General features: G+C 46.5%; 1 protein-coding gene across 1 annotated transcript in view; it reads left to right on the top strand.

Annotated features, from left to right (window-relative positions):
- Positions 1 to 27,374, top strand: part of CSMD2 (CUB and Sushi multiple domains 2) — a 676,035-nt gene that overhangs the window by 565,674 nt on the left and 82,987 nt on the right. Inside the window, 7 exon segments of the mRNA XM_061120111.1 lie at positions 1,399 to 1,517; positions 2,020 to 2,089; positions 3,993 to 4,109; positions 7,137 to 7,346; positions 13,992 to 14,180; positions 18,401 to 18,578; positions 19,609 to 19,754. Of these exon segments, the coding sequence (XP_060976094.1) occupies positions 1,399 to 1,517; positions 2,020 to 2,089; positions 3,993 to 4,109; positions 7,137 to 7,346; positions 13,992 to 14,180; positions 18,401 to 18,578; positions 19,609 to 19,754 (1,029 nt within the window).

Below are 27,374 nucleotides of genomic sequence, written 5' to 3' on the forward strand. Positions count from 1 at the left end.
TAATTTACATTTTTCCTTTCACCCTCTCTCCTCTGTTCTCTCCAGTTGTGTTTCTTTATCCAATATTTAAAATTGAGTCCTTTAATGTTCCCTAGAATATTCTCTTTTCTTTCTTGTTCTGAAAGGGGACTTCTTTTCTAAATCTCCTTGTTATTCTACTGCCTCATTCCCAGGAAAAATTCACCTCCTTGAATTTTTTTGTCTTTTTTTGCTGTTGTTGTTCAAGACAACTGGTGATTTTCTCAGTAACTGGTGTTTATCATGCACTGTCCTCTCACAGTGGAAGAAGCTAGGGGATATCAGAGGTCTCCATTAGTATTTGGAGACTGAAATTCCTAGGAGCCAGGACCCTGTAGTTACATTTCCATTTTGTAGATCATCTACAGAGTACAGAAGGGAAGAGTTAACTGCTATTGTAGAGGCAGATGGTTTTGCAGAATACTGAAAAGTCCTGTCTATTGCTATGACTCATATTTGATGTTTATTAATTGAAATGGAAATGACCAATCTGCTTTCAAAAGTAATAAATTTCTTATGATTTTTTTAAAAAGTCTTCCTTTGTTATAAACTTGGCTTAAATAAAATTCACCACTGCCATGTAAAGAAATTAGAATGGACTTTCAATTAAAGAAATTAGAAAGTAAAGAAATTAGAATGGACTTTTCTCTGTGTCCTTCCGCCTTTCTCTCTCTGTCTCAACCTTTCTCTCCATCCCATCTTTCTCCTGCCACACTTTTTGCTCTTGCTTTCTCTCTTTTTCTCTCTGCCCTTCCACCTCCTTCTGTCCACCACTTCCATTCCAGTAAGTAGGTCTCAGGTTACTATGTTGTGATCACCTCAGTAAATACTGAGTTGCCTTCTACTTGGAGGACAGGAAAGAGTGGAGGAAAAAAAAAAGAGACGAGAGTTGAGATGAAGGACTTGCAGTTCACTTTGATAATTATTTTAATACTGTCCTTGAAATCTTTTGTCCCAGATGCTGAGATCTGTGGATTCAGGCCCAAGCAGCTTTCATTTCTAAGCATCACATCCACTTCTTAAAAGCACATGTAGGACAGAAGTTGCATGGGAAGAGATGAAGGAACTTCTTGGGGTGACAGCAGAGTTGTATCATTTTGAGCCTGGGGGCACAGTCAGAGTTCCCAGATGATACCCACCTGCTCCAGGAGGCTTTGATCTATTGAGCCTCTGTGCCATATACACATTCTGATTTTTTCCATGTGCTGGGAGGTGAAAGGCTTGGGAAACACTGCCCTAGAGACTGGGAGGAGAGAAAGCAGAGAGGATACAGCTTGGAGGCAGCTTCTCCTCCTTGCTGCCAGCACTGCCTTCAGCCTGCTAGTACATCAACCTGATGGATTTGTCCATTCCCCTGTCGTCTGTCTCTGTCTGGTCTAGCGGTGGGCCTGAGCAGTTGTCCAGAACCTGCTGTGCCCAGTAATGGAGTGAAGACTGGCGAGCGCTACCTGGTGAACGATGTGGTCTCATTCCAGTGTGAGCCGGGATATGCTCTCCAGGTACCTACCGTTGGCCCCCCAGGACTGGAAAGGTGTCCCTTGAGCTGGGATCAGCCAGCCTTCTCCCAGCAGAGCTGCAGTCACCACAAAACAGAGAGAAGCGCCCCAGATCCCTCAGGGACTGTTGTCCCCTCCTGGAGCTGTTCATGCAAAAGACAAAGTGCTGACTTTGGCCATTTGGCACAAGCCAGCCTCAGATGTGTCCCTGCAAAGTTTTGGTTTGATTAGACTTTAGGAAAGCTTAATTCCTCTTTGAAGGTGATGAAAGAATCTAGTAATTAAATGAGTCTCATGAGGAACCTTTGGTAATGAGAATTCTTTAGTAATGGCTGTTAATAAGTGTCCTTCCCCAGCTCTCTCCCTCCGCCTCTCTCCCCAACCCCTGGTGGATCCATGTATCTTGCTCCTTAACCCAAGGCCTAAGAACAAGCCCCCGCTCCAGGTTGTACATGCAGTTGTGCCCGTGGGGGCAGCTAGCCCACCCTGTTCCTGATTCCTCTAGGGCCACGCCCACATCTCCTGCATGCCCGGGACCGTGCGGCGCTGGAACTACCCTCCGCCTCTCTGTATTGGTAAGAGAACACCTACTTCTCCAGTTCATTCAAATCCATGTCTACCAGGTTCAGGGACATCTCACTGGGATCAAGTTCAAATCCAAAGGAAGTTTGGTATTCCAGGTCTGCTCAAAGGTGGGATCTTTAGACTGATGTTTTTTGTAAGCTTTAGCTCTCAAGCTTTTCACGACTTTTGGAAACCTTTGTCCACCAAATGAAATGTGGCAGCGGCTTGCCCATTCCAAAACCTGATGATGACCATTCTGATTCCATATAAACCCAAACCCCGTATGGAACCTCTGGACATTTTGTGGCTTCCCCCTGTGACTTTTCTTGGGACAGACAGATGGAATACACTGATGGAGAGAGACTGAGCATGGCCTGTGGAAGGAGGACTTGGTTTGGTTTGGTTTCTGTGCTGAGTAGTGATGAAGAGATCACTGGGTACACGGAAAGAGAGTCTCCATGCTCGGAAGCATCTAGTCAGGTCGGGGCAAGGGGAATGTCTGTTTATCAAGGGTCTGCTGCGTGCTAGGCCCTGAGTTATATGTCTCCTTACTGTAACTCTTCAGGGCAGGGGTCATCACCCTCAGTTTTGCAAATAGGAAAATCAAGGTTTTTAGGATTCAAAAGAAAGTGGCAGAGAGGCGAATGAGAAACGATGATTCCCTGATGCCCTGCCAACTGGCAAGTGCAAGACTAGGCTGAACTTGGAGTGGGAAGCAAGGTGAGCCAAGGGCATGTCCTTGGAGCACATGGCCCTGCCCTTCTGGGCTCTGTCCAGGGAGCAGGGCCTGTTCGTCCACAGAGCAGTCAGCAATGGGACCTGTCCACCCAGGGCCCTCTTCCCTGTGCTGTTTGACGAAGGCCTTGCCCAGGGAACCACGCAGAGCCCCACAGCCGCCGTGGGCTGAGGGTTTACTGTGCATGCCAGGCCCTGTCCCAAGTGAAGCGAAGTCCTGTCTGTTGTCACCTGATAACCGCCCTCTGACATAAGCACTGTGGAGGGGCAGGGAACCAGGTCTGGAGGTTCGGGGTGGGGGAACTTAGAGCTGGCCCCAAATGACCCAGGAAGTGGGAGCACGGGGCCTGTGACTGGCGGTGGGTGGGGGGAATCAGTGCTAGAGCCCCTGCTTTCATGCAAGCACTGTTCCCTTCAGATCTGTGTGCTTCAGTCGCCCTCTCCCCAGAAGGGGTTTGCATAGACACGGCACATACTTCTCCCCTCGGCTCCTTCCTCTGGCCTTCCGTAATGGGCTAACCCCTTTCTGCACACACAACCTTTCCTAATAACACATTTAAAAAAAAAAAAAGAGCCCACATGAACTGGCCAGGCTGCAGCTGTGCCCCAACCCTGCAATGTCAGGTGACTCTGACTGTGAGGTCATTTCGACTGGAGATTCAGATACCCCAGCCCCCTGTGGTTGGCTCACAGTCAGTTTGGCTGAGGGTGGGCTCATGGTGGGGCTCCTCTGCTGACCGCCCAGCCCTGTGCAATAACAGCCTGGCCTGGTGCCGGCACAGAGCAGGGACTTCACATGTCACTGTCTGTCCCCGTCCTTCCTCCTGTTTTCCAGTCCCAAAAGAGCTGGTTGGAATCGTGTAGGAGACAGTCACACTTCTCTTGGGGCACACCATTTTTGCTGCATGACCTCACTAAGGAAACTGACCTTTGAAAGGCATGCCCAAGGTCAGGCATGCATAACTTGGGTTTGTGGACTGCAGGGCAGACATAGGGTATACTTCCTCCCTTCCTGGATGTACATACTTCATTTTCTCTTGTGTGCAGTTTTTTGGGGAGATGAATTAAAGATTCCTTTGGGTTCCCAAAGGGAAATTAACTTAGGAAAGTCCAAATGCTGCATGGCCTTGTTCTCGCCTCGCTGCTATGCTAACCCCCAGCCTGGTCTCATGGTCACAGCGCAGTGCGGGGGAGCAGTGGAAGACATGGAGGGGGTGATCCTGAGCCCCGGCTTCCCAGGCAACTACCCCAGCAACATGGACTGCTCCTGGAAAATAGCACTGCCCGTGGGCTTTGGTAAGTCTTCACGCCCAGGCCTCTGGGCTTAAAGCAACTGTCTGCTGCCATCACTGAACATAACCTTGGCCGAGTCAGTTCAGCTCTCTGCCTCTCTGCTTTCTCAGCTGTTGAGCTCCTGTGCAGTCCAGAGGATCAATTAGGAATGGTAGAGATGAACGTGCTTTGGGAACACAAAGTAGGGAAAAAACTTCAGGGATTACCATTATTATTTTTATCATTAGAGTAGTGAGCTAAAATCCAGGAATGTGGAATGAGAAATTGCTCAGGGACGGTTGAAAAAGAAAGAGACAATCTATTTTACGGAGACTGGACTTCAACCTGGGCTTTTAACTCCAATATCCAATTTCTCATCCTAATTAAATTGAGCCAAGGTCAATGTGAAATTGAGTTTGCATCCTTTCCACTCACATTCTAGCTGGCCCTAGAGATTGGGAAATGTCGTGTGTGTGTGTGTATGTGTGTGTGTAGACATGGGGGTTGGTGGGGTGTAGAGGACACTGATCTGGGTACAGAATTTAATTACTGGAGGTTCATGTGTTGTGCACTGGGAATATAATTTAACCCCTCATATTTCTGTTGAAGAGACAAAGGATTTGTGTTGACTCGGAAATTATAGGCTGTACACATAGGTCATCCAAGTCATTGCTCTGCTTCTAGGAATGAAATGTCCCAAGGGGATCACTCCTGCACGGGCCTGTGATCCCCCAGTCTGTGACCTCAGAAGTGAAGACCACCTCTTTTGTCCTTTATTATTCATCCTAAAGTGGGTCTTCTGATGGAGAAGAGGCTTTCAAGAGAAAGCAACCTACTTGGATGTCTCTAAATCTTCCCTGAGGGGAGAAGTTATGACCCTCAGAAGATAGAGTTATATTAAGTCCCATCTTCTGAAGGAAACTGGAGGTGTATGATTAGGCTGCAAAGTGATGATGACTTTGGCAGCCTTGGGAACTCCAGATTTTCAGATATTGAGGGAAGAGGAGCTGGGAGACCCTCTAACTCTGCATCCAGACATGAACCAGAAGAACCTCAGATGTTAGAAGGATGGAGGGAGGACCACACCAAAGGGAAACAGAAGTTTAAGTGGGAGGCGCACCACTTTCTCTATAAGGCCTGATGTTCAGCCACCAGAGACCTCTATCTTTAAGTCCTCCAGGCAATCAGCCTCCTGCAGGGACCAGTCACAGAAGACCAGATCCCTTGCTTTCAAGTTGGATTTTTTTACTGTTGAATTCCAAACAGTCCCTAATGCCCCCTGGTCTGTTTAAAAACCACCGCATTTACAAACTTCTGCCACTAGATGGCGGCAGTCAGGCAGTGCAATTCAGAAATTTGACAAGGGAAGCCCATCCTTAAAGAGCCCCTTCAATGGACCAGTAGCCCCTGTGTAGGGATGACACGTGGGCGGTAGACTGGAAAGTGTAGCTTCCGCGGATATGTACAAAGGTGGGCCGTGTAAAGTTATCTGTAATTTGGAAAATATCTACATGTTAATAGAAGAGTGAATAGTGTGGTTGGGAAATTCATTAAATGGAATTAATTAATATGTAGTTAAAAATCAATGAACTGTATCTTTGCACTGACAAGGGGAGACCTTGAAAAACACATGCTGAATTTAAGCTTGTAAAACTATATATATAATATAATAATAAATGCAAATGTTTAAAACAAATCAGATATACATTTAGGAATCTAAACACATGAACTGGAAGGATATTTTCTGAATTCAAGAGACTGACTGCCTCTGTGGAGAGAAGAGCTGTGGGAGAGGGCAGGAGACATGAAGGGGCTTCAACAATATATATCAAGTCTTTATTTAAATAATCAGATGCAAAAAATTCACTCCTATGTGCTTATTCTAAGCAAATTAGAAGGTATAGATGAGCAAATTTTAAAAATTCCAATGTATCTGTAGTCCCACCATGCAGAAATCATCACTCACAGCTTTGACCTCACCATCATGAAGACAAGGGCCCTGTAAAGACCCTGCTCCTCCCTGTGTAACGCTCACCGAGCACAGCCTTGATGCATGGCAAATGCTCGATAAATACATTAATGAGTCAGTGGACAGTCTTCTAGCTTGTTAATACGAAAGTTAGAATTGTATGCTACATACTACTTTGTAGTCAGATTTTTACAGTTAACATTGTGGACATTTTCCTATGCTCAGAAATGTATTTTTTCAATATCATTTTTAATAGTAATCTGATTTTGAGAAATCTTATCAATCAATTGATATCAATAGTCCCACACTTACTCTTCAAAGAATATATTTATATATAAGCTAAGATAAGCTTAGATCCTAAGTAAGCTAAGATCCTAATGAAATCCATTTAACCCGTTGCGTTGTTAGATCTTGATTAATCTAATAAGACCCCAAAGTATAAACTTCACTTGGCATCTTAATAGAACCAATGGGATGATGTAGTCTTCTAATTTCTGAATCATCATAAGTGTTCTGGAAAATACTAGTATTGAAGGTCATGTCTTTTGATCGGGTATAGTTACGTTTAAAGTGAAAGGGAAGTTGCTCAGTCGTGTCTGACTCTGTGACCCCATGGAATGTAGCCCACTAGGCTCCTCCGTCCACGGGATTCTCCAGGCAAGAATACTGGAGTGGGTTGCCATTTCCTTCTCCAAGTTATGTTTAAATGGTGGTATTTTTCAGTTAAAACATTATTTTATCAAAGCTTCCCTTATACTGATACTAGACATATGAATCCCAAATTAAGTCAGGTGTTGACCCTGAACTTCATTTTCCATGAAATAAAATAGAGCGGGAATGGAGCTCAGATATGACTGATGCCTTTCATTTTGAATGAATAATACACTTCTAAGTTCAGTCCTGCCTGAAGCTGAGAGACTGGGCTGACCAGCGACTCCCCATGTGTGTTCTGGGACCCCTAACTGGGTGGATAGTTGGTGGTGGGGACACGTGGGTCTCTGGCAGGTGATGCTCTCAGGAGTCAGCACGTCAGAAGCAGGACTCTATTGCTTGGGCACTGTCTGCCTTTGTCTTGCTCCCAGGAGCTCACATCCAGTTCCTGAACTTCTCCACTGAGCCCAACCACGACTTCATAGAAATCCGGAACGGCCCCTACGAGACCAGCCGCATGATGGGCAGATTCAGCGGGAGTGAGCTTCCCAGCGCCCTGCTCTCCACGTCACATGAAACCACCGTCTACTTCCACAGCGACCACTCCCAGAACCGGCCGGGATTCAAGCTGGAGTATCAGGGTGAGGACAGGGAGGGTCCATCCTTCCCCGCCTCTTAACCCGCCATCACCTATCTTTGCAGCCTTCCACGTAGGGGAGGAGGGAACCCAGCAAAGGCCAAGGGCTGGAAAGCAGGCCTGACCATTGTGACGTGTCTCTCTGGCCCCGCAGAGGCTATCAAACCCCCTGGACAAGCGCTTCCCAGGGCAGCAGGCCAAAGCGCCATCTCAGGCTCCAGACCCAACAGTCAGCAGCTTCCTTGGAGCAAGTGACCATGAGTTCCCCCTCAAACATCCAACCACCCCCTATCCCCTGCCCCAGGGCCTCAAAAGGCTCACTTCCTCCTCCGGGTCCTCCCCTATGTGTCAGTTATGCCCCGCAAAGCTTGTCCTGTGATATGATGGAGGTTTCCAGTAACGATTCTGGTAACAAGCCTGGAGCGCCCGCTGAGCCTTCACAATGAGACAAGAGCAGGACCCTTTCCCCCCGCTGGGGGCTGCCCTGTGTGAGGCTGGACCACACTCCCCGCGGCTCCCCCATCCTCAGCTGGAGTCCTGTGATTGGCCCACTCCTCCTGGATTGAGCCCCGTCTGCCCCAGCTCAGTCTTCTGTGCCTGTGTAGCTGTGCCCACCTGGGCAGCTCTACCCAGGGCCCTGGGGGCAGCCGACATCTCCCTCCTGGGAAGCCTCGGGAGAAGGAGCTGGGCCCTTCACGCCAAGGCAGGAGCAGGGAGAAGCCCAGCCTCTTTCCCAGTAAATGCCACGTCATTGGCAGCAATGCAACTGTGCCCCCAGTGGGCTGTGGATGGGCTCATGGCAGAGGTCAGCCTTAACTGGGCGAGCCCATGCCTAAGAAGAATACACAACCTCGGTGGGCAGTGAGGCCTGGCCAGTGGTCACCATACGTCCCAAGGCCACAGTCTATCCCAGGAGAGACTCAGGCCCAAATGCGAGGTCTGGGACAGACACACGCCTCTCAGGCTTCCCGTGTGTTGGTCTCCTAGGTCTGCTCTCTCAGCATACCACAGACCGGTGGCTTGAAGAGCAGAGTTACTCTCTCACAGTCTTGGAGCCTGGAAGCCCTGAGATCTGGGGTGGGCAGGGCTGGCTCCTTCCAAGGGCTGCAAGGAAGAATATATTCTCTGCTGTCTCCTGGCGGTTTGCTGGTCATTGGCATTTCTCAGCTTGTGGAACCATCACCCCCATCTCTGGCTTCATCCTCATGTGGTGTTCTGCCTGTCTGTCTGAGGTCATTAGGGTGGGCCCTAATCCAGTATGACTGGTGTTCTTGTAAAAACAGGAAATGTGGAGACAGTAAAGAATCTGCCTGCAATGCAGAAGACCTGGGTTCGATCCCTGGGTTTGGGAAGATGCCCTGGAGAAGGGAATGGCTACCCACTCCAGTATTCTTGCCTGGAGAATTCATGGACAGAGGAGCCTGGCAGAGTAGTCCATGGGGTCTCAAAGAGTCAGACACGATTAAGCGACTAAGACTACCTAACTAAAGACCTCATTTTAATTTAGGTAAAGGTAGGTGAAGATCCTGTCTCCAAATATGATCACGTTCTGAGGAGGGGGAGAGGGGTAGGGAGTTAGAACTTCTCCATGAATTTGAGGCAGACACAGTTGGGCCCAAGGGCTTGCCCTGAGCTCCTCTGGGATGAATGCAGGGTCTGATGATGCCACCGTTGTGGTGGGGACAGTGCTCTGGGGCCTCCCCCTGCCCAGGAGCTCAGATGGTGAGAGCAGACACGCTCCCTGCATTCCCGTGTGTTAAGCCCACTTTGTCCTTGTCAGAGCTGCCCCTCTGAGTCCTGCCGACTCCTCGGACCCCCCCGCTTCCTTGTAGAAGTAGTGGTCAGGAGCCCTGACCTCAGCCCCTCCCAGACTCACCAAGCCTTCTCCTCTGAGGAGCTTCACCTGAGGCTCACGGGCTCCTCCCTGAGGCTTCCAGTCATGGGCCAGCGCCCTGGGTTAACGTCACTCACACAGGCTCCGTGTATTCAGAGGCCGGGTCCTCTGAGGAACCTGAGGCGGGGGCGAAGGGTGGAAACAGGAAGGAGGGGTCCCGAGTTCACACACACCTTGAGGACCAACACCTTGACCAACACCTTCAGAGGACCAACACCTTGACCTGAGTTGGCCCAAGTATATGAGAGCCGCAGCAGTGCCCCCTCTGCGGTGGGCCAGCGCCCCCCACTCACTCACATTGCTCCCCAGGACCTCCCCGGATGTTCCCCTTGGGTCACAGGCCCAGCTGCTTCCTCAGCACCTGCCCACTGCCACAGTCCTGAGGGGCCTCGCGGAGCCACCCTTGGTGTCAGGGTGGCCCCCCACCTCAGACCTGACCTCTGAAACCTCCGTTATGGCTTCTCCTTCATGATGACCCATCCTCCGGACTAGGTTGTCTCCTGTGCCGGAGGCCCAGGTGCTCCCACTGAGGCCTCCCCATGTGTCAGGCCCAGATAATTCTCGCTGCCCCCCAGGCCCATGTTCTTGGCCCCGCGGAGTTTCACCTGACCACTCGCCCTAGGTTTTTCTTTTATGAAAAGACCTACATCACCACTCAGGCCATTTGTATTCAGCAGTCCCAGCTCTTTGTGGTCCCCAGACTTTCTTTGGAAGAAATATAACTCCTTACTTTTCCTCAAAATCCCTCCTGTTAGACACTGACCTTCCTAACCTGGAGTTTTCTTTTCCCTTCTTCAGGTAAATATCCTCGTAACGTTTTCAATAACAGCATAAGCTACTCCTACCAGGTCTCCTTGCCTGCTGGGCTTAATGTATTCTGTCGAAATTTCTCAGGAGATTGTGTTTCTAAGAACATAGCAAGATGACCTTCTTCCAAAATGTTAGGCATCATCATTACTGATTTTTTAAATATGTCTCTTTACTTGAAACTGTATCTAGTCCCATTATAGCGTCCAGTGCTCCTCTCCCCACGGAACCCTTTTCTGGGGAAGTTAATGACTCCACTCCTCAGGGATCCTGTCTGCCCTCCAGGCCCAACCTCCCCCTCTGAAGCTTCCTCTGGTGGAAGAGACTCCGCGACTCCTCTCCCTGTGAAAGCGGTCCCGGAGCCGTCACTTCAGTGTCTCTTTGTGAAAAGTCAGCTCCTTCCCCTGGAAACAATTCCTGTGAGAGAGACCCAGCCAGTCTCCTCCAGGCTGCTCGTGACTTCTCAACAGCCCTCGGTCTTCAGGCTCACCCACATCGTTGGGTCCCTCTCTTCCCACTGAGACACCTCTTTAAAGGCCCCACTCATTCTTCAGTCACCTCCCTACAGGCTCCTCACTTCTACTAAGACCTCATTTGCCAAATCGCCCAAACCCATTGCTGCTGACAGAGCCATGCCCCTTTGTCTGCCCCGCCCACCCAGTCTCTCTGGAACTGCTTGATTTTTCAACACACCCAACTACCTTGATGATTTCTTTAAAAAAAAAAAAAACTTTTGATTATTTTTTAAAATTTTTGTTTATTTTTGGTTGCAATGAGTCTTTGTTGCTTTGCGTGGGCTTTCTCTAGTTGCATCGAGTGGAGGCTACTCTTCATTGCAGTGTGCAGGCTTCTCATTGCAATGGCTTCCCTTGTTGCAGAGCACGGGCTTTAGGGCACGAAGCTTCAGTAGTTGTGGCATGCAGGCTTTGTGGTTGTGGGGCACAGGTTTAGTTGCCTCCCCAGGATGTGTGTTCTTCCTGAACCAGGGATCAAACCCGTGTCACCTGCATTGGCAGATGGATTCTTAACCCCTGGACCCCCAGGGAAGTCCTACCTTGATGATTTCCCAGTGAAACCTGCCAAGTTCTGCCCACAGAGACCTCCCTGCATGACACACAGGAAACATCACACGAAGGGAGTGCTTCGTGATCATCCTTCTTTACATTGTTATTGCACGTGTTGAGGCACCGACTTGCGTCAAGCATTCATTTGATCTCAACCACTCCCCCTGAGAACTGCCACTGTAGAAACGCTCCCTCTGCTGATTTCCTGCTGAGTGGGCCCAATTACTGTCCTGTGGATCCAATTATTAATAATTGAGGGCTCTGGTTCTCCGACGTGCTCAGCAAATCCCTCAGTAACTTCCCCCTGTTGGCTCAGCTGCTCCCATTAAGGCTTCTCCTTTCAAGGCAGGCACACCCATTCTCAGGGAAGCAACTTTCTTGTTCTTTGGAGGGACTCTCTTGTATGAAAGCCACACATTCCTATTATTTTATTTTAATTTTTTTTGATGTGGATCATTTTTAAAGTCTCTGTTGAATGTGTCATAACATTGCTTCTGTTCCACGTTTTTTTTATTTGTTTGTTTTTGGCCACGAGGCATGTTGGATCCCAACTGCCTGACCAGGGATTGAATTCACACTCCCTGCATTGGAAGGCAAACTCTTAACCACTGAACCGACCACCCAGGATGTCCCCACACATTCCTTTTAACGCAGCTATTCCCTCGGAAAAGTTTCTCTCCTTGCCACAGGTTGGGCTTACTCCCGTGTTTCTTCCTTCTTGAGAGGTTCTAATTGCTCAGAGTCAGAGCACCCCCACTCAGGTGCTCACCTGACTGCTTCCCGTGTTTGTGATCTTGGTGGTTATTGGGATTGAATGAAATAAGCAACAGAAAAGAGCCGAAGTCAATGCTGAGCCCCAACGAGGTGCTCAGAGAATAATGGTTCAACCTAACCTTGTCTTCCTTGGGCTGCCCTTTCCCATGAAAGCAGTAATAACAGACAGCATGTTTACTGCATTCTTACCATGTGCCAGGACTGTGCAGAAAGCTGTGTGTATATATCTTCCTATCAGATTCTCACAATAACTGTTTTCTAAGTAAGTAAACAAAGGCATAGAGAACTTAAGTCACTTGGCCAAAACCAATAGCTAGAAAGTGACAAAGGCCTATCTGAGTCCATGCCTTGGTTCTCCACCACTCTGCCAGCTCCCTGTGTGTATGTGTGCTCAGTGCTTTATGACTCTTTGCAACCCCGTGGATGGTATCCTTCCAGGCATCTCTGTCCATGGAATATTCCAGGCAAGAATACTGGAGTTGGTTGCCATTTCTTATTCCAGGGCATCTTCCCAACTCAGGAGTAGAACTCATGTCCCTTCTGTCTCCTGCACTGGCAAGCAGATTCTTTTTTTTTTTTTTCCCATTTATTTTTATTGGTTGGAGGCTAATTACTTTACAGTATTGTAGTGGTTTTTGCCATACATTGACATGAATCAGCCATGGATTTACATGTGTTCCCCATCCCAATCCCCCCTCCCGCCTCCCTCCCCATCCGATCCCTCTGGGTCTTCCCAGTGCACCAGCCCTGAACACTTGTCTCATGCATCCAACCTCGGCTGGTGATCTGTTTCACCCTTGATAGTATACTTGTTTAAATGCTGTTCTCTCAGAACATCCCACCCTCGCCTTCTCCCACAGAGTCCCAAAGTCTGTTCTGTACATCTGTGTCTCTTTTTCTGTTTTGCATATAGGGTTATCATTACCATCTTTTTAAATTCCATATATATGTGTTAGTATGCTGTATTGGTGTTTATCTTTCTGGCTTACTTCACTCTGTATAATGGGCTCCAGTTTCATCCATCTCATTAGAACTGATTCAAATGAATTCTTTTTAATGGCTGAGTAATATTCCATTGTGTATATGTACCATAGCTTCCTTATCCATTCCTCTGCTGATGAGCATCCGGGTTGCTTCCATGTCCTGGCTATTATAAACAGTGCTGCAATGAACATTGGGGTGCACGTGTCTCTTTCAGATCTGGTTTCCTCGGTGTGTATGCCCAGGAGTGGGATTGCTGGGTCATATTGGCAGTTCTATTTCCAGTTTTTTTAAGGAATCTCCACACTGTTTTCCATAGTGGCTGTACTAGTTTGCATTCCCACCAACAGTGTAAGAGGGTTCCCTTTTCTCCACACCCTCTCCAGCATTTATTGCTTGCAGACTTTTGGATAGGAGCCATCCTGACTGGCGTGTAATGGTACCTCATTGTGGTTTTGATTTGCATTTCTCTGATAGTGAGTGATGTTGAGCATCTTTTCATGTGTTTGTTAGCCATCTGTATGTCTTCTTTGGCGAAATGTCTGTTTAGTTCTTTGGCCCATTTTTTGATTGGGTCATTTATTTTTCTGGAATTGAGCTGCAGGAGTTGCTTGTATATTTTTGAGATTAATCCTTTGTCTGTTGCTTCGTTTGCTCTTACTTTCTCCCATTCTGAGGGCTATCTTTTCACCTTGCTTATAGTTTCCTTTGTTGTGCAAAAGCTTTTAAGTTTAATTAGGTCCCATTTGTTTATTTTTGCTTTTATTTCCAATATTCTGGGAGGTGGGTCATAGAGGAGCCTGCTGTGATTTATGTTGGAGAGTGTTTTGCCTATGTTCTCCTCTAGGAGTTTTATAGTTTCTGGTCTTACATTTAGATCTTTAATCCATTTTGAGTTTATTTTTGTGTATGGTGTTAGAAGGTGTTCCAGTTTCATTCTTTTACAAGTGGTTGACCAGTTTTCCCAGCACCACTTGTTAAAGAGGTTGTCTTTTTTCCATTGTATATCCTTGGCAAGCAGATTCTTTATCACTAGCGCCACCTGCCAGTTTCCTGGCACACCTATATTCTGTATGGGGAGAAAATGCCCAGAGAGTATACAAAAACCTTCTCTCTTATTCTTTCCCAGCCTATGAACTTCAAGAATGTCCAGATCCAGAGCCCTTTGCCAATGGCATTGTTCGGGGAGCTGGCTACAATGTCGGACAGTCAGTGACCTTCGAATGCCTCCCAGGGTATCAGCTGATGGGCCACCCTGTGCTCACATGTCAACATGGCACCAACCGGAACTGGGACCACCCCCTGCCCAGGTGTGAAGGTATGTTCCTCAGTCAGTCCTGGTGATTCTTCTTAGCGACAGGGTTCATGCACCTGCCTACTCCGTGGGATCACCCATGCTAGGAGTTCCTAGCAAACATTGTCCATCACTTTTTCAGATGGATGGGACTGAGCCTATCCAGACTGGGCACAGAGCTCTGGGCCAATACTAGGGAGGACCTGGAGGAGACACAGGTCAAAGCCAAAGGAGTACATTCTCAGCCCTTGGGAACAGCCAACCTCATGGGCTGGATGTCCCAGTCAGAAGCAAAGACACTGATATCCTAAGGGGTAGAGAGTTAATCATGGTGCTTTTCTAAAGGGAGAGAAGACGAAAGCATCTTTCTAGAAAAGTTGTGTTCCTCTCTTCATACCCCCCAGCTTATTCCCCTTCTCCTACATGAACCTAGAGAGATCTGGGTTGAGGATATCAGAGAGCTACAGGGGATACTTTCCTGAGCCCTCATTAACCAGAATCAGGGTGGAGGAGGACCAGGAGCTCATGCTGTGCCTATCCCCGTCTATACACCTGTGTTCCATTTTCCCTTCCTTTTCCTTGAGGAGAAGCTAGGATTTGTCTTGAAAGGGCAAGGTTTAGCAGGAGGACAGTATGGTTCAGGAGAAAGTGCCCCAGCTCTGGAATCAGATCACCCTAGGCTTTACCTCTGAAATGCTTCACCTCTCTGACCTCCAGTTTCTTCCTTAGTTTGATGGGGCTTCTCTTCATAAGAGTTGAGAGGATTCCAAGATGGCACATGTAAAGTGCCCAGCACAGTAACTGGTTCAGAATCCATGAGTTGGAAAAGTATTAACTCTCCATGGATAAAGAGACCTTGCTCACACAACTGAGCTATTCTGGTGTTAGCATATAAGATCGTAATCGCTAAAACTATTAAATTCCCAGTTAGATTTTCAGATTTTCAAAACCATCCCCATGCATAATCAGTCCATCATTCTGGAACTGTTGGCTGGCCACCCTCTATATGACAAGCTTCATTGTGGACTTTTGTTTCCTTTTTGCTCCTTTTTATGGCGTCACAGGAGAGGTAAGAGCAGTGCTTCTCCCATCAGACACCTTTAGCCATGAACCCTTCTTCCTCCTAAGCCAGTGATTCCCTTAGCTTAGAAGAGGATGTCATTTTCTCTTGCATTTCCAATTACCTTTCTGCCTGTGCCAACTTTTAGGTCATCTTTTTCTTTGTCCCTTGAGTGTTTTTGTTCTTTAAAGTCATTTCCCACACTCTCTTCTCTTCTTTCCCTCACATCTCCAAATGTTATCTGTGTCTGCAACCTTTATCTCTTACCCGATTCTTCACCTGTACATCCAGCTCCTTACTAAATATCTTCACTTATCCAGAAGCAACTAAATCCTAATGTATTCAAAATGGAAGCCATCCTCTTTCTGCCATTATGTTGAAATCTTCACTAGAGTGAAAGGCCGCTCTAGTCCCCTGGTTATTCATTACTCAGTTTGGGCAGCCTGCCTCTCACTTACGCTTGTCTAGTCACTGAGTCTTGCTAATTCTACATCCTAATTGCCTTTCAGATACATCCACCTGTCTGTATGCGTTGCCTCCACTCTAATCCAGGTCACTTAGATGAGGCCTGTCACTGGGCGCCCAGCCTTCAGTCTTGTGTTCCTCATTCCACTTTTCACAGTGTGGTAAGGGTGGTGAGCCTTTGAAAGCATTTATGTACAGTGGCGAACTTTCAAAGATGCAAAAGTGCATCTAGTTCCAGCAAGGAACCGGAACCTGTGCCGTCGGCAGCCAGCATGAATGACGTTGCAGCTCGCCCTCCATCTCCTATGGCTGGCGATCCTTCAGCTCCACCATCTCCCCCCTCCTCCCTTCCGTCCTCCCGTCAGTAATTCTTCTTGCCTGTTCACTCAACACCAGCCCCTGTATGCCAACTATTGTACTGTACTATTTTACTTTTCAAGGTACAGGACTGTAAGATTAAACACATTTTCTTTATTTTTTGTATTTGTTTGTTTTTAATGTATTAGTTAATGTACTATGTGTGAAAAGTATGATAAATCTATTACAGTACAATGCTACATAGCCGATTGTGTTAGATGGGTACCTAGGCTAACTTCGTTGGACTTTCGAACAAATTGGACTTACAATCGCGCTCTCTGAATGGAATTCATTCATATGTAGGGGACTTACTTACTCCAGACACGGCCCTGCTGAGAAGCTAGTGAGCTGTTCCCACCTCCCTTGGGGTAACTGTCCAGCCCCCAGGAGCTAGCGCACGCTGTGCCTCGGGACCTGGACCCGCCGACCTCCCCATGTTCTCCACTCTCACACTTTGCTCCCGCTCAGCTGAAATACTTGCCATTTTTGCTCCTCTTGCCCCTGGTTCTGAGTGCATGCTGGTCCCTCCTCCTAGAACGTTGCCCTTCTCTCCTGCCTTCCCTGTGTAGCCCTTGTCATCCCTCAGGTCTGAGTCTAAAAGTGAATTCTGCCAGGACTCCCTCCGCCTCCCCAGGACCAGATAAGGGGCTCCCCCACCAAATGTTCCCTCGACACTCAATGTTGACAGCACACTCCACCCTGGGCCAGAGACACCAGTATACTCGACCATGTCCCGGGAGATCGTGATGCCACAGATCAGAATCACATGCCGTGGTATCCTTGCTGTCCTTTGCCTCCCCTGGCTGCATCTGGCATCAAGTGGTGGTTGGGTCCATGGAAGGATGGCGTGCCCATGCGCACCACTTTCAGGGTGTGCTCACATTTGCCAGAGCCCAGAGCCCTGGCCTCTTCTTGGAGGTGTTGGGATGCTTTCTTCTCAGGTCAGTCTGCCCCCATCCACGAGTCTGACTGATGACCCATACCAGCCAATACACTCATTGTTCTGGACCAGGGGGATTTTGCCCAGAATCTCTCGTTTTCCTCCGCGGTGACCAAGTCCAAATACCATGGAGAATTCCAGGACTCTATGTGCTTGTGTGTGTGCTTAGTCGCTCAGTCATGTCCAACTCTTTGCAACCCCGTGGACTTCAGCCCTCCAGGCTCCTCTGTCCATGGGGATTCTCCAGGCAAGAATACTGGAGTGGATTGCCTTGCCCTCCTCCAGGGGAATCTTCCCAATCCAGGGATTGAGCCCAGGTCTCCCACATTGCAGGTGGATTCTTTACCATCTGAGACACCAGGGAAACCCCGCCTAAAGCCTAGATCAGACTGAGTCTAAGAGTGGGTGTTGCTCTGGGGAGACAGGAAGATAAGGAGAGGGGACATGCCCTCTCTGTGAGCTCACACTGGCTGAGCATCTTACATGCATGAGTTCATCTGATGGTCAACCACTATCCTATGAGGAGGGGGTCTTAGTCTTGTTTTATAGGTGAAGGTAGAGAGACTGCCCTGCTAATCTGAAGCTATCTAGTCAAGTTAATGGTTGAGCCATGATTTGAATCCAACCTTAGTCTCACTGCAAAAATCTGCAATTGCTTTTTTAATATTTATTTTGGTTGTGCTGGGTCTTTGTTGCTGTGCACAGGCTTTCTCTAGTTGTGGTGAGCAAGGATGAGTCTCTAGTTGTGGTATCCACACTTCTAATTGCAGTGGCTTCTCTTGTTGTGGAGCACAGGCTCTAGACCACAGACTTCAGTAAATGTGGCACATGGGCTTAGTTGCTCCATGGCATGTGGGATCTTAATTCCCCCACCAGGGATCGAACTCATGTTCCCTGCATTGGTAGGCAGATTTTTAACCACTGGTCCACCAGGAAAGTCCCAAGAATCCACAACTCTTAAGTCAAGGTCAAAAGTACCAATCCAAGAATCTTAGAATAATAAGATAAAGAGATAGTATCATAATTTTCTACCTCTTCCCAGTAAATATAGTGAAGCCCTGACTCTAGCATTCCTAGGAAAGGAGAGGCGGTAGCTTTGGTGTGTTCTTCCTCTTGGAAAGGTCTCTTTCATGAGAAAGAGAAAAGACGGTTCGGGACTGAGACAGGCCCACAGAGGCACCTGTGCTGAAGTTTGGAGGCCTCTCGGGCTGTGACGTGTGGGAACAGCAGGAAAAGCCAGGCCCGGCCATCCTTGGCCCCGTCTCCTCTTTCCCTCCCACCCAGTCCTCCTTGGCCCCGTCTCCTCTCCCTATCCCACCTAGCCTCCTGGAGCAGGACGATTCGTGCTTCAGAAATCGCCTGAATTCTCGTGGGGGAGGTGATCTGCAGCACTCCTCTGTGTTTGTGTCCTCTCCCTGGCAGTCCCCTGCGGCGGGAACATCACCTCCTTCAATGGCACTGTGTACTCCCCGGGCTTCCCCAGTCCCTACTCCAGCTCCCAGGACTGCGTCTGGCTGATCACCGTCCCCATTGGTCACGGCGTCCGCCTCAACCTCAGCCTGCTGCAGACAGAGCCCTCTGGAGACTTCATCACTGTCTGGTAGGGCCGCCTGCCGTGTCGGCAGGGGAAGGGGCTTGAGCTGGGCTCTCAGCTGGGTCACCCACCTGTCTGTCCAGAAAACCAAGGGCTGGATAGTCTTAAATGGCTGTCAGCCTCCTGGGTCTCAGATAAACATAGTGGCATAAGAACTCAACTTCCGTTAGCCTTTTTGACTCCTTGATGGGAAAGGACTGGCAGGGCAGTGTGGTTCCCCACCTGGAGTTCTGCTGGGGGTCAGCCAAAATACCAATGAGTGTGGGAATCTGGATCAATGAGCAGACTTTTCTCAGTGTTTCCAGAGTCCAAACCAAAATTCTGCATTTACCAGATAAGCTATCCAGACTAAGGGAAGAGCTGTGCAGTGGTATTTTATGAAGTCCCACTGGTATCTCATGCTGAGCTAGTGGTGACCGCAGAACTGTCTGCAGTGATGGAAACGTTCCATATTTGTGCAGTCCAATATGATAGCCCCCCTCTACATGTGGCCATCAAGCACTTGAATGTGACTAGAGTGACTGAGGAGCTGATTTTTTTAATTGATTAAATTCCAAATAATTTAAATGTAAATAGTCACGTGTAGCCTCGTAGTTACCAAGCTGGATGGCTCAGCTCTGAGTTATATAGTTAGAGTTTCTTGTGTTAATTTTAAAATGAGAATGTGAATTACTAGTTGATTAGTACAGTTTCCTAGACAGTTTTTTCCAAACTGCTGAATCTCTGAACAAAGATATCTTTTAAAAATTCCTTTGTTTGGAGCTTCTGGGAATCAGCAGGAGATAGTAGGATTCTGTTCTCAAAATTCCCAGAGCTGGATAACTGTCACCTGACTGCCCTGAATGGATTTCTCACTGAGTTTCCAGACAATGGCTGAGATCAGATGGAAGGGACTAGATAAAATTCCAGGGAAGAAATCCTTGGGCCCAGGAGGGCAACATGGGTGTCTCTTTGCTCACTGAAGGCCACTGATGCACCAGCTAGAACAGGCAGGCATGATGACACATGACATTCAGGATCTTCTTTCCTCTTGCAGGGATGGGCCACAGAAGACAGTCCCACAGCTTGGATCCTTCAGCCGGAGCTTTGCCAAGAAGACAATGCACAGCTCATCCAACCAGGTCCTGCTCAAGTTCCACCACGAGGCAGCCATGGGCGGGATCTTCGCCATAGCCTTCTCTGGTCAGTATGAAAGCCTGGTCCAGGGAGGACGGGAGGGCCAGACTTTTCAGTCCAGGCGGGGCTTGCCTCCTGGCTCCTGCATTTGCCAGTGTGGGGTTTTGGAATGAGTGACATAGCTTCTCCACATCAGTGTCCTCAGGAAAAAGGGTTAGTCGCTCAGTCGTGTCTGACTCTTTGCTACTTCATAGACTATAGCCCACCAGGCTCCTCTGTCCATGGGATTCTCCAGGCAAGAACATTGGAGTGGGTAGGCATTCCCTTCTCCTGAGGAATCTTCCCGGGACTGAATCCAGGTCTCCTGCATTGCAGGCAGATTCTTTACCATCTGAGCCACCAGGGAAGCCTTCAGTGTCCTCAGGGTTCTGAGACTTCAGCTGTAGCGATGGGAGAGCTCCCAGCACAGGGCTCCATAAATGTGAGTTTTCCTTCACTGCCACACCAGTAGGGTGGAGAAGCCCACAAGGCTGATCCTTGGTGCCAAGTTCAAGTTCAGAGGCAGCAGGGTTAGTCTTCTTACTCATCTTTCACATCAGCTCCCTCGTTGGGTTATCCATTTACCTGTGCCCCACCTCATCCCTCAGTACGTTCTAGAGAATGGTCCCACTCCAAAGGTATCTAGAGCCTCTGTTGACCCCATAGGAAGTACTGTGCACAAAGGAAGTTGGGGAAAATTCAAGTACAGGAGCATAAACAATGCAAGGTGTGTCTGTCCTTATCAGCAGCCTATTTTCTCATAGAAGTCCAAGATTATGGTCCCAGGTATTTCCTCATTTTTATTACAGTGGACACAGCTTAGGAAAACTTATAGAAAGTTCTCTGTGGGCTTCTGCCCAGCCATGAAATAAGCCCCCGTGTTTACGATTTGCAGAACATTACATCTGCATGAACTGGAAATCGGGAAGGCTTGACTTTATTCCTGGCTCCACCTCAGGCCAAGTGTCTGACCTCTGTAGGTCTCTCCCTAGATGCTTCTTCACCTGCAGAACAAAGGGCTTGGAGTGCATGACCTCTAAGAAACCTGTGAGTTAGTAAGGCAGCTATTATTACCCCCACTTTATAAACTAGGAAACAAGGGCCAAGGAAGGCAGGAGGGCTTGCCCAGAATCACACAGCTAGAACTGGGAGGAGAACCCAACCCTTGCAGCTCTGTGCTGGCTGTTCGGTGAGACCACATGGTGTTAACACCTCACACGTGTATTTATAGAAATTTGAATGCATTCAGCCCCAAGTCCTCGGGAGGGGTAGTGATGTTGAGGCAGAAAGAGACTGAAGTAACACAGTTGAGAGCATAGGCAGCTCCAGTCACCATTCCCAGGAGTGTTGGCCCGGCTGAGCATGACATGGTGATGAGACCTGCCCTCTCGGTCTGCCTTCGTACCCACACCCCTCTGGCTGGGCACACCTCTCACCCGAGGTTTCTGTTTTTGTTTTGTTTTTGTCTTAGTCTTCATTGCTGATTCAGTAGTCATGATGAACAGGCTTAGTTGCTCCTCCGCATGTGGGATCTTCCCAGAGCACAGATTGAACCCATGTCCCCTGTGTTGACAGGTGAATTCTTAACCACTGGACCACCAGGGAGGCCCCAGGACCCCAGTTTTGAAGCCTCTGTTATTTTGACTCCATGGGACTTGTGCACAGACTGATAGAGTGTGGACTCCAGCATCGTAGACTTGGGTTCAAACCTCTGCCATATATTAGCTGCGTGACCTTGAGGCTGTCCTTTGACTTTCCTGAGCCTCAACTTCATTACCCACAAGATGGGAATCATATCAGTGCCTAATCTCACAGAGTTAAATGAACCCATGCAGGGGAATGCTTAGCTCTAAGCAGAGAGTATTAAAGATACTCAGTAATGTGTAATGTTTGGAGATAGTCTTTCCTTCACTCAATATAATCCTCTGGAGAGTAATCCAAGTTATTACATGTAATAATTGTTGTTCAGTCACTGAGTTGTGTCCGGTTCCACGACCCCATGGACTACAGCATGCCAGGCTTCCCTATCCTTCATTATCTCTTGGAGTTTACACAGATTCATGTCCATTGAGTCAGTGATGCTATCTAACCATCTCATGAGATGGTTACATGTAACAGGACTTTGTTCCTTTTTATTGTTAAATTTCATTCAGTGTTGGCAATTTGATCTCTTGTGCGAATACTTGACTCATTGGAAAAGACCCTGATGCTAGGAAAGATTGAAGGCAGAAGGAGAAGAGGGCGACAGAGGATGAGATGGTTGGATAGCGTCACCAATGGACATGAACTTGGGCAAACTCTAGGAGACTGTGAAGGACAGAGAAGCCTGGTGTGCTGCAGTCCATGGGGTCACAGCACAACTTGGCAACTGAACAGCAACATCATTCTATGATTCTTGAGTCATATATAATTTTGGACAACATTTTTGAAATTTGAAAAATTACGGAAAAGGAGGACAGATTCGTCATTGCCATGGCTAAGGAGGGGTTAGGGATGGGAAGGAAGCAGATGTGTTTACTATAAAAGAGCGGCATGAGGGATCCTTACAGTGATGGAAATGTTCTGCATCTTGATGGTATCAAGGTCAATACCCCACCTGTGATATTATACCATAGTTTTGCAAGATGTTTTCTATTAGGAATCACTGGGTAAACAATACATGAGATCTCTTTGTATTATTTCTTACAATTGCATGTGAATCTACAATGATCTCAAAAAAGTCAATTAAGAAATAAAATTTGTGTATCTAAAGCAAAGTTACTCAATAAGTGGCAGTTTTAATAATCATCATCATCATCATTGTCATGATCATTGTTATTATTGTGTTTGGAGAGTAACAGGATCAGTATGAAGTCACCACCTCCTAAAGCCAGATTTCTTATCCCTGCTCTTGTCTCTCATCCCCACCTGGTCCAGACACAGGTGGGAGGCCCAGCACCTGTTCCCGAGTTCTCCTGAGTAAGTCTGCTCAGGACATCTCTTGCTCCTCTGTATGTCCTGGCCATTCTGCCCCTGATGCCCCCAGATGAGACATGAGACCCTTCAGTGCCAGCTCAGCCCAAGGCTTTACGGGCCAGAGGAGCCGGCAAGGGCCTTGGTGAGAGGATTAACGCAGGCCAGCAGGTTCGAGTGGGAGATGCTCTTTGCAAGGGGCCAAGTGAACAAGAAGGCATCTTCCACCCACTCATTGGGCTTTTGATAAATTGTAGAATATTAGCAAAATGTAAAAAGTGTGGAACATACATGTGTATATTTGAGGAAGAAAAATAAGATGAACACCCACAGCTGAGCCTGCGAAAAAGACCACCAGTGCTCTTGAAGCCCCGTGCACCACTTCCAATATGCCCCCTGCCCAACGCCCCAGAGTTAATCAGGGTTATGAATTTTGCTAAGTGTTCTGCTAATCTTTCATTGCTTTTCATTATGATTTTACTCCATAGGTGTATGTCTCCAAAAATATATATTGTTTCATTTAGTGTGGTTTTTCTGTTATGTAAGTAGAATTGTTCAGTAAGTGTTCTTCTGTGACCTGCTTTTCTTCATTCAAAATTAAGCTTTGGAAATTCATGCTGATGCTTGTGACTAGATTAGGTTCACTTTTCAATGCTGTCTAGTATCTCATTGTGTGAAAATAGTGCTTTATCTAGTCTACTCTTAATAGGCATTTAAATTACTGTATTTCAAACAATATGAGCATTGTTGCACATTCCTTCTTATGAGAAAGAGTTTCTCTAGGGTACATGCCTGTGTGGAATTGAGAGGTTGTAAGTATTCACATGCTCAGTTTTACTGCTGCTGCTAAGTCACTTCAGTCGTGTCCCACTCTGTGTGACCCCATAGACGGCAGCCCACCAGGCTCCCTCGTCCCCGGGGGATTCTCCAGGCAAGAATACTGGAGTGGGTTGCCATTTCCTTCTCAAATGCATGAAAGTGAAAAGTAAAAGTGAAGTCGTTCAGTCGTGTCCGACTCTTAGCGACCCCATAGACTGCAGCCTACCAGGCTCCTCCGTCCATGGAATTTTCCAGGCAAGAGTATTGGAGTGGGGTGCCATTGCCTTCTCCGCTCAGTTTTACCAGATAAGGCCAAATTGACCTCACAAAGTAGTTTTAACAGCTCCCACTCTTCCTTGTCATGGAGATAGAGCTTCTATCGCACTACATTCTTGCAAACACTGGGTTTTACTGGACTTTAAATTTTTGCCAACCTGGTGAATAGCATTTCACTTTTCTGTTGATGATGAGGATAAGCATTCTTTCTTATCATCATTGACTGTGTGTGCTTCCTGCTCTCTGAAATGTCTGTTCCCCTTACAGTTTTCTTTCCCCAGGAAGAGAGGGAACAAGCAAGTTTAGACAAATAAAATCTTTGTGATTTGTAATACATGCTATGAAAGAAACAGATAAGATAGCAAACAAAAGCATAGAGAATCTACTTCATGTAGAATAATTGAGCGAAACATGTCTTAAGAGGTGGTATTTGAGACAAGAGCTAAAAGAAAGGAAGGAGCCAGACTTGCAAAGAGTAGAAATTGGGAATGGAGTGGGGGAAAGAATATTTGCCTTTTTATAGGCAAACATTAGCCCTAAATAAATTTCTTTTCATAGAAGAACCAAAAAGAAAAGTACCTTAAGGAGACTTATATGACAATATGCTACAGTATTTTCAAAAATGACAAAATAGGATTTGAATTGCAGAGAAAAATGCCCTTGGAAACATACAGCTTGGGAAATAGTATATTTTAGAAAGCATCTGCTTCTAGCATAATAGTCTAGGTAATGTGGACTCCAAACGAGAGTTAATCTGGCTGAGAGATTAATAAAAGGGGAAATCATGCCCCACCTGATAGGATACAATGAGAAGAACCCAGCATCACTTCCTTGTAAAGATCCACAACCTGAATCTAATCGTGAGGAATCAGACAAACCTAAACTGAGGGTAATGTAATACAGTGTTACATACTAGAAGTTAGCTGGTGTATAATTTTCAAAAGTGTAAAAGTCAAGGAAGGTCAAGGCAAGACTTTAGAACTGTTTTGGTCTAAAGGAGACTAAGAACCATGACAACGAAATGCAATGCATGTTTCTGAACTGGATGCATTAGCTATTAAGGACTTTATTAAGACAAGTGGGAGAAATTGAATGGAATGTAAGGATTAGATGGCAGTAACATATCAGTGTTAATTTCCTCCTTTGGTGCTTGTATTGTGATTGTGTGGGAGAATGTGCTTATTTATAGGAAATACACACTGAAGTAGTCTGTGGTTATGGGATATCATGTTGGCAATTTAACTTCCAATTGGTTCATGGAAAAAGTTTTGATACTATAATTCCAACTTTTCCTACACCTTTGTGATTGCTACAAATTAAAAGTTTTATTTATGAGGGGAGCCAGCCATAAAAAACAAAGGTTTTAAAGAAATGCAATTGCACACTTTAAATTGGCATACGAACCAGCAAAGAGCAGAATTGATGCTATAGAAAAACAATTCAGAGATGTGGAGGCCAAACCAGAAAAGCTCCACATGAAGAGAGAAAAGGACAAGGACTTGAAAATAATAAAGGAGAAGATGGTAAATAAAGAGATCCAGTGGCCAAAGAACCAACATACTGATAAGAAGCATTTCTGAGGAGAAGAACCTGATGGATGGAATAGAAATAATAAAATAAAACTCTTCTGAGATTAAGGAAAAATCTGTGCATATAGGATAAAGAGTTCACTGTGTACCAAGAGAAATCAAAAACAGCCTGGCAAGCTTTCCAGTTTATAAGGGTGAAGGGTAAAAGAAAGCTACTGGAACCCAGGCTGAACAAACTAACTACAAGAAGCCAAAATCAACAATTCTCAGATTATGTGGGGCATTCGATTCCAGAAAATGAAGGAGGGATTTTTAGAGTTGTTCAAGAAAAAAAAATAGTTGGGAGCTTCACATATGCAGCAAGAGACAGTCATTTGCAGATATCCAAGAGCTTAAAATGAGTATCAACCAAAACCTCAGTTTGAATTGTTAACTCGAGGAAAGAGCTACCCAACAAAGGATGAACAAATAACTCAATACAGAGGTAACTATAAATAACTCTATAGAGAAACTGTATAAAAGAAAAGATAAAATGGGATGAATTGACTAATCACAGATTTAGATCTAATAATAATTGAAAATACAGATTCAAAACAATCCAAATACAATTCATTCTTAGAAGTTTAAAAATAATCATTTCATATTAACAACTGCCCAACTATTTAGAAGAGGGAGAGGAAAAATTAAATGTCTTCATCTTCCATGGTAGAGGAATCAAAAGATATTATTCAATTATTGATTTTATAATTAGAAAAAGAAGGATTCCAAGTATATTGATATATTGATTTTAGCCACCAATAAATTAAAACTTAACTACAGTACTTTCAAATTGCTAAAAGAAAAAAATGAAGCAAAGCATAATTCACAGATAAAAGGAAGAAAACAAAGGGAACTGTATAGAAACAAAGCTATGGAAAACACAGAATAATCACACATTTTAAAAAGTTCAATTATTATGACAAATACAAATTTATGAAAGCCCAACTCCCTATTAAAAACACAAACACTCTTATATTAGGCTACATACAATATAACTAGATTTCATAATAGAGTTTTCCTTAGCAGGAATACAACTAAGACGATGTGACAGCTTTAAAATAAAAGCTGGCTGGTGATATATTTTATAACCACAACAATAACAATCAAAGAAAAGAATTCAAAGCAAAAGCATTCAATAGAAAAAGTGGATTCTTTCATATTAAAGGATAATCTGTAATGATCCTTTAAAAATGATAATCCTCTTGTGAAGGTTGCAGAGAGCAGCCCACTTAGGGGTGGGAAGTCTGAGAACACGTATCAAAAGATTAACACAATGTGACTAATCACAGTCAAGACATTTTCAGGTATCTACACAGCTCAGAATACTCTCCTTAACTTCCCCACACACGTGGGCATCTGTCGGCTGTATTTGTACATCATGACTCCTCTCCACTTGCACCCCCAATCCCAGGAACGGAGATCCAACCAGTCCATACTGAAGGAGATCAGTCCTGGGTGTTCATTGGAAGGACTGATGCTGAAGCTGAAACTCCAGTACTTTGGCCACCTCATGCGAAGAGTTGACTCATTGGAAAAGACCCTGATGCTGGGAGGGATTGAGGGCAGGAGGAGAAGGGGACGACAGAGGATGAGATGGCTGGATGGAATCACCGACTCGATGGGCATGAGTTTGAGTGAACTCCGGGAGTTGGTGATGGACAGGGAGGCCTGGCGTGCTGCGATTCATGGGGTCGCAAAGAGTCGGACACGACTGAGTGACTAAACTGAACTGAAGTGAACTGACACAGCTCAGAATGCTCTCCTTAACTTCCCCACACACATGGGCGTCTGTCGGCTGTATTTGTACATTATGACTCCCCTCCACATGCGCCCCCAACCCCAGGAATGGTAACTGAAACTAAAGGTAGGCACCTGCCCTGATTCCAGCAGCGTTTAAATCAGATGCTCTCTCTTGGGAACTCGAGATTGAACCTGAGAGATTCTGTTTCTACCTGGACTTGTCTCCTGAAGAGGGAAGATATAAATCCCAAGTGCAGTGGATTGTCTGTCTTCTTCCGTCCACAGAGACTGA

The sequence above is a fragment of the Dama dama genome, chromosome 20 (assembly GCF_033118175.1).
Source record: "Dama dama isolate Ldn47 chromosome 20, ASM3311817v1, whole genome shotgun sequence".
NCBI classification, from domain to species: Eukaryota; Metazoa; Chordata; class Mammalia; order Artiodactyla; family Cervidae; genus Dama; species Dama dama.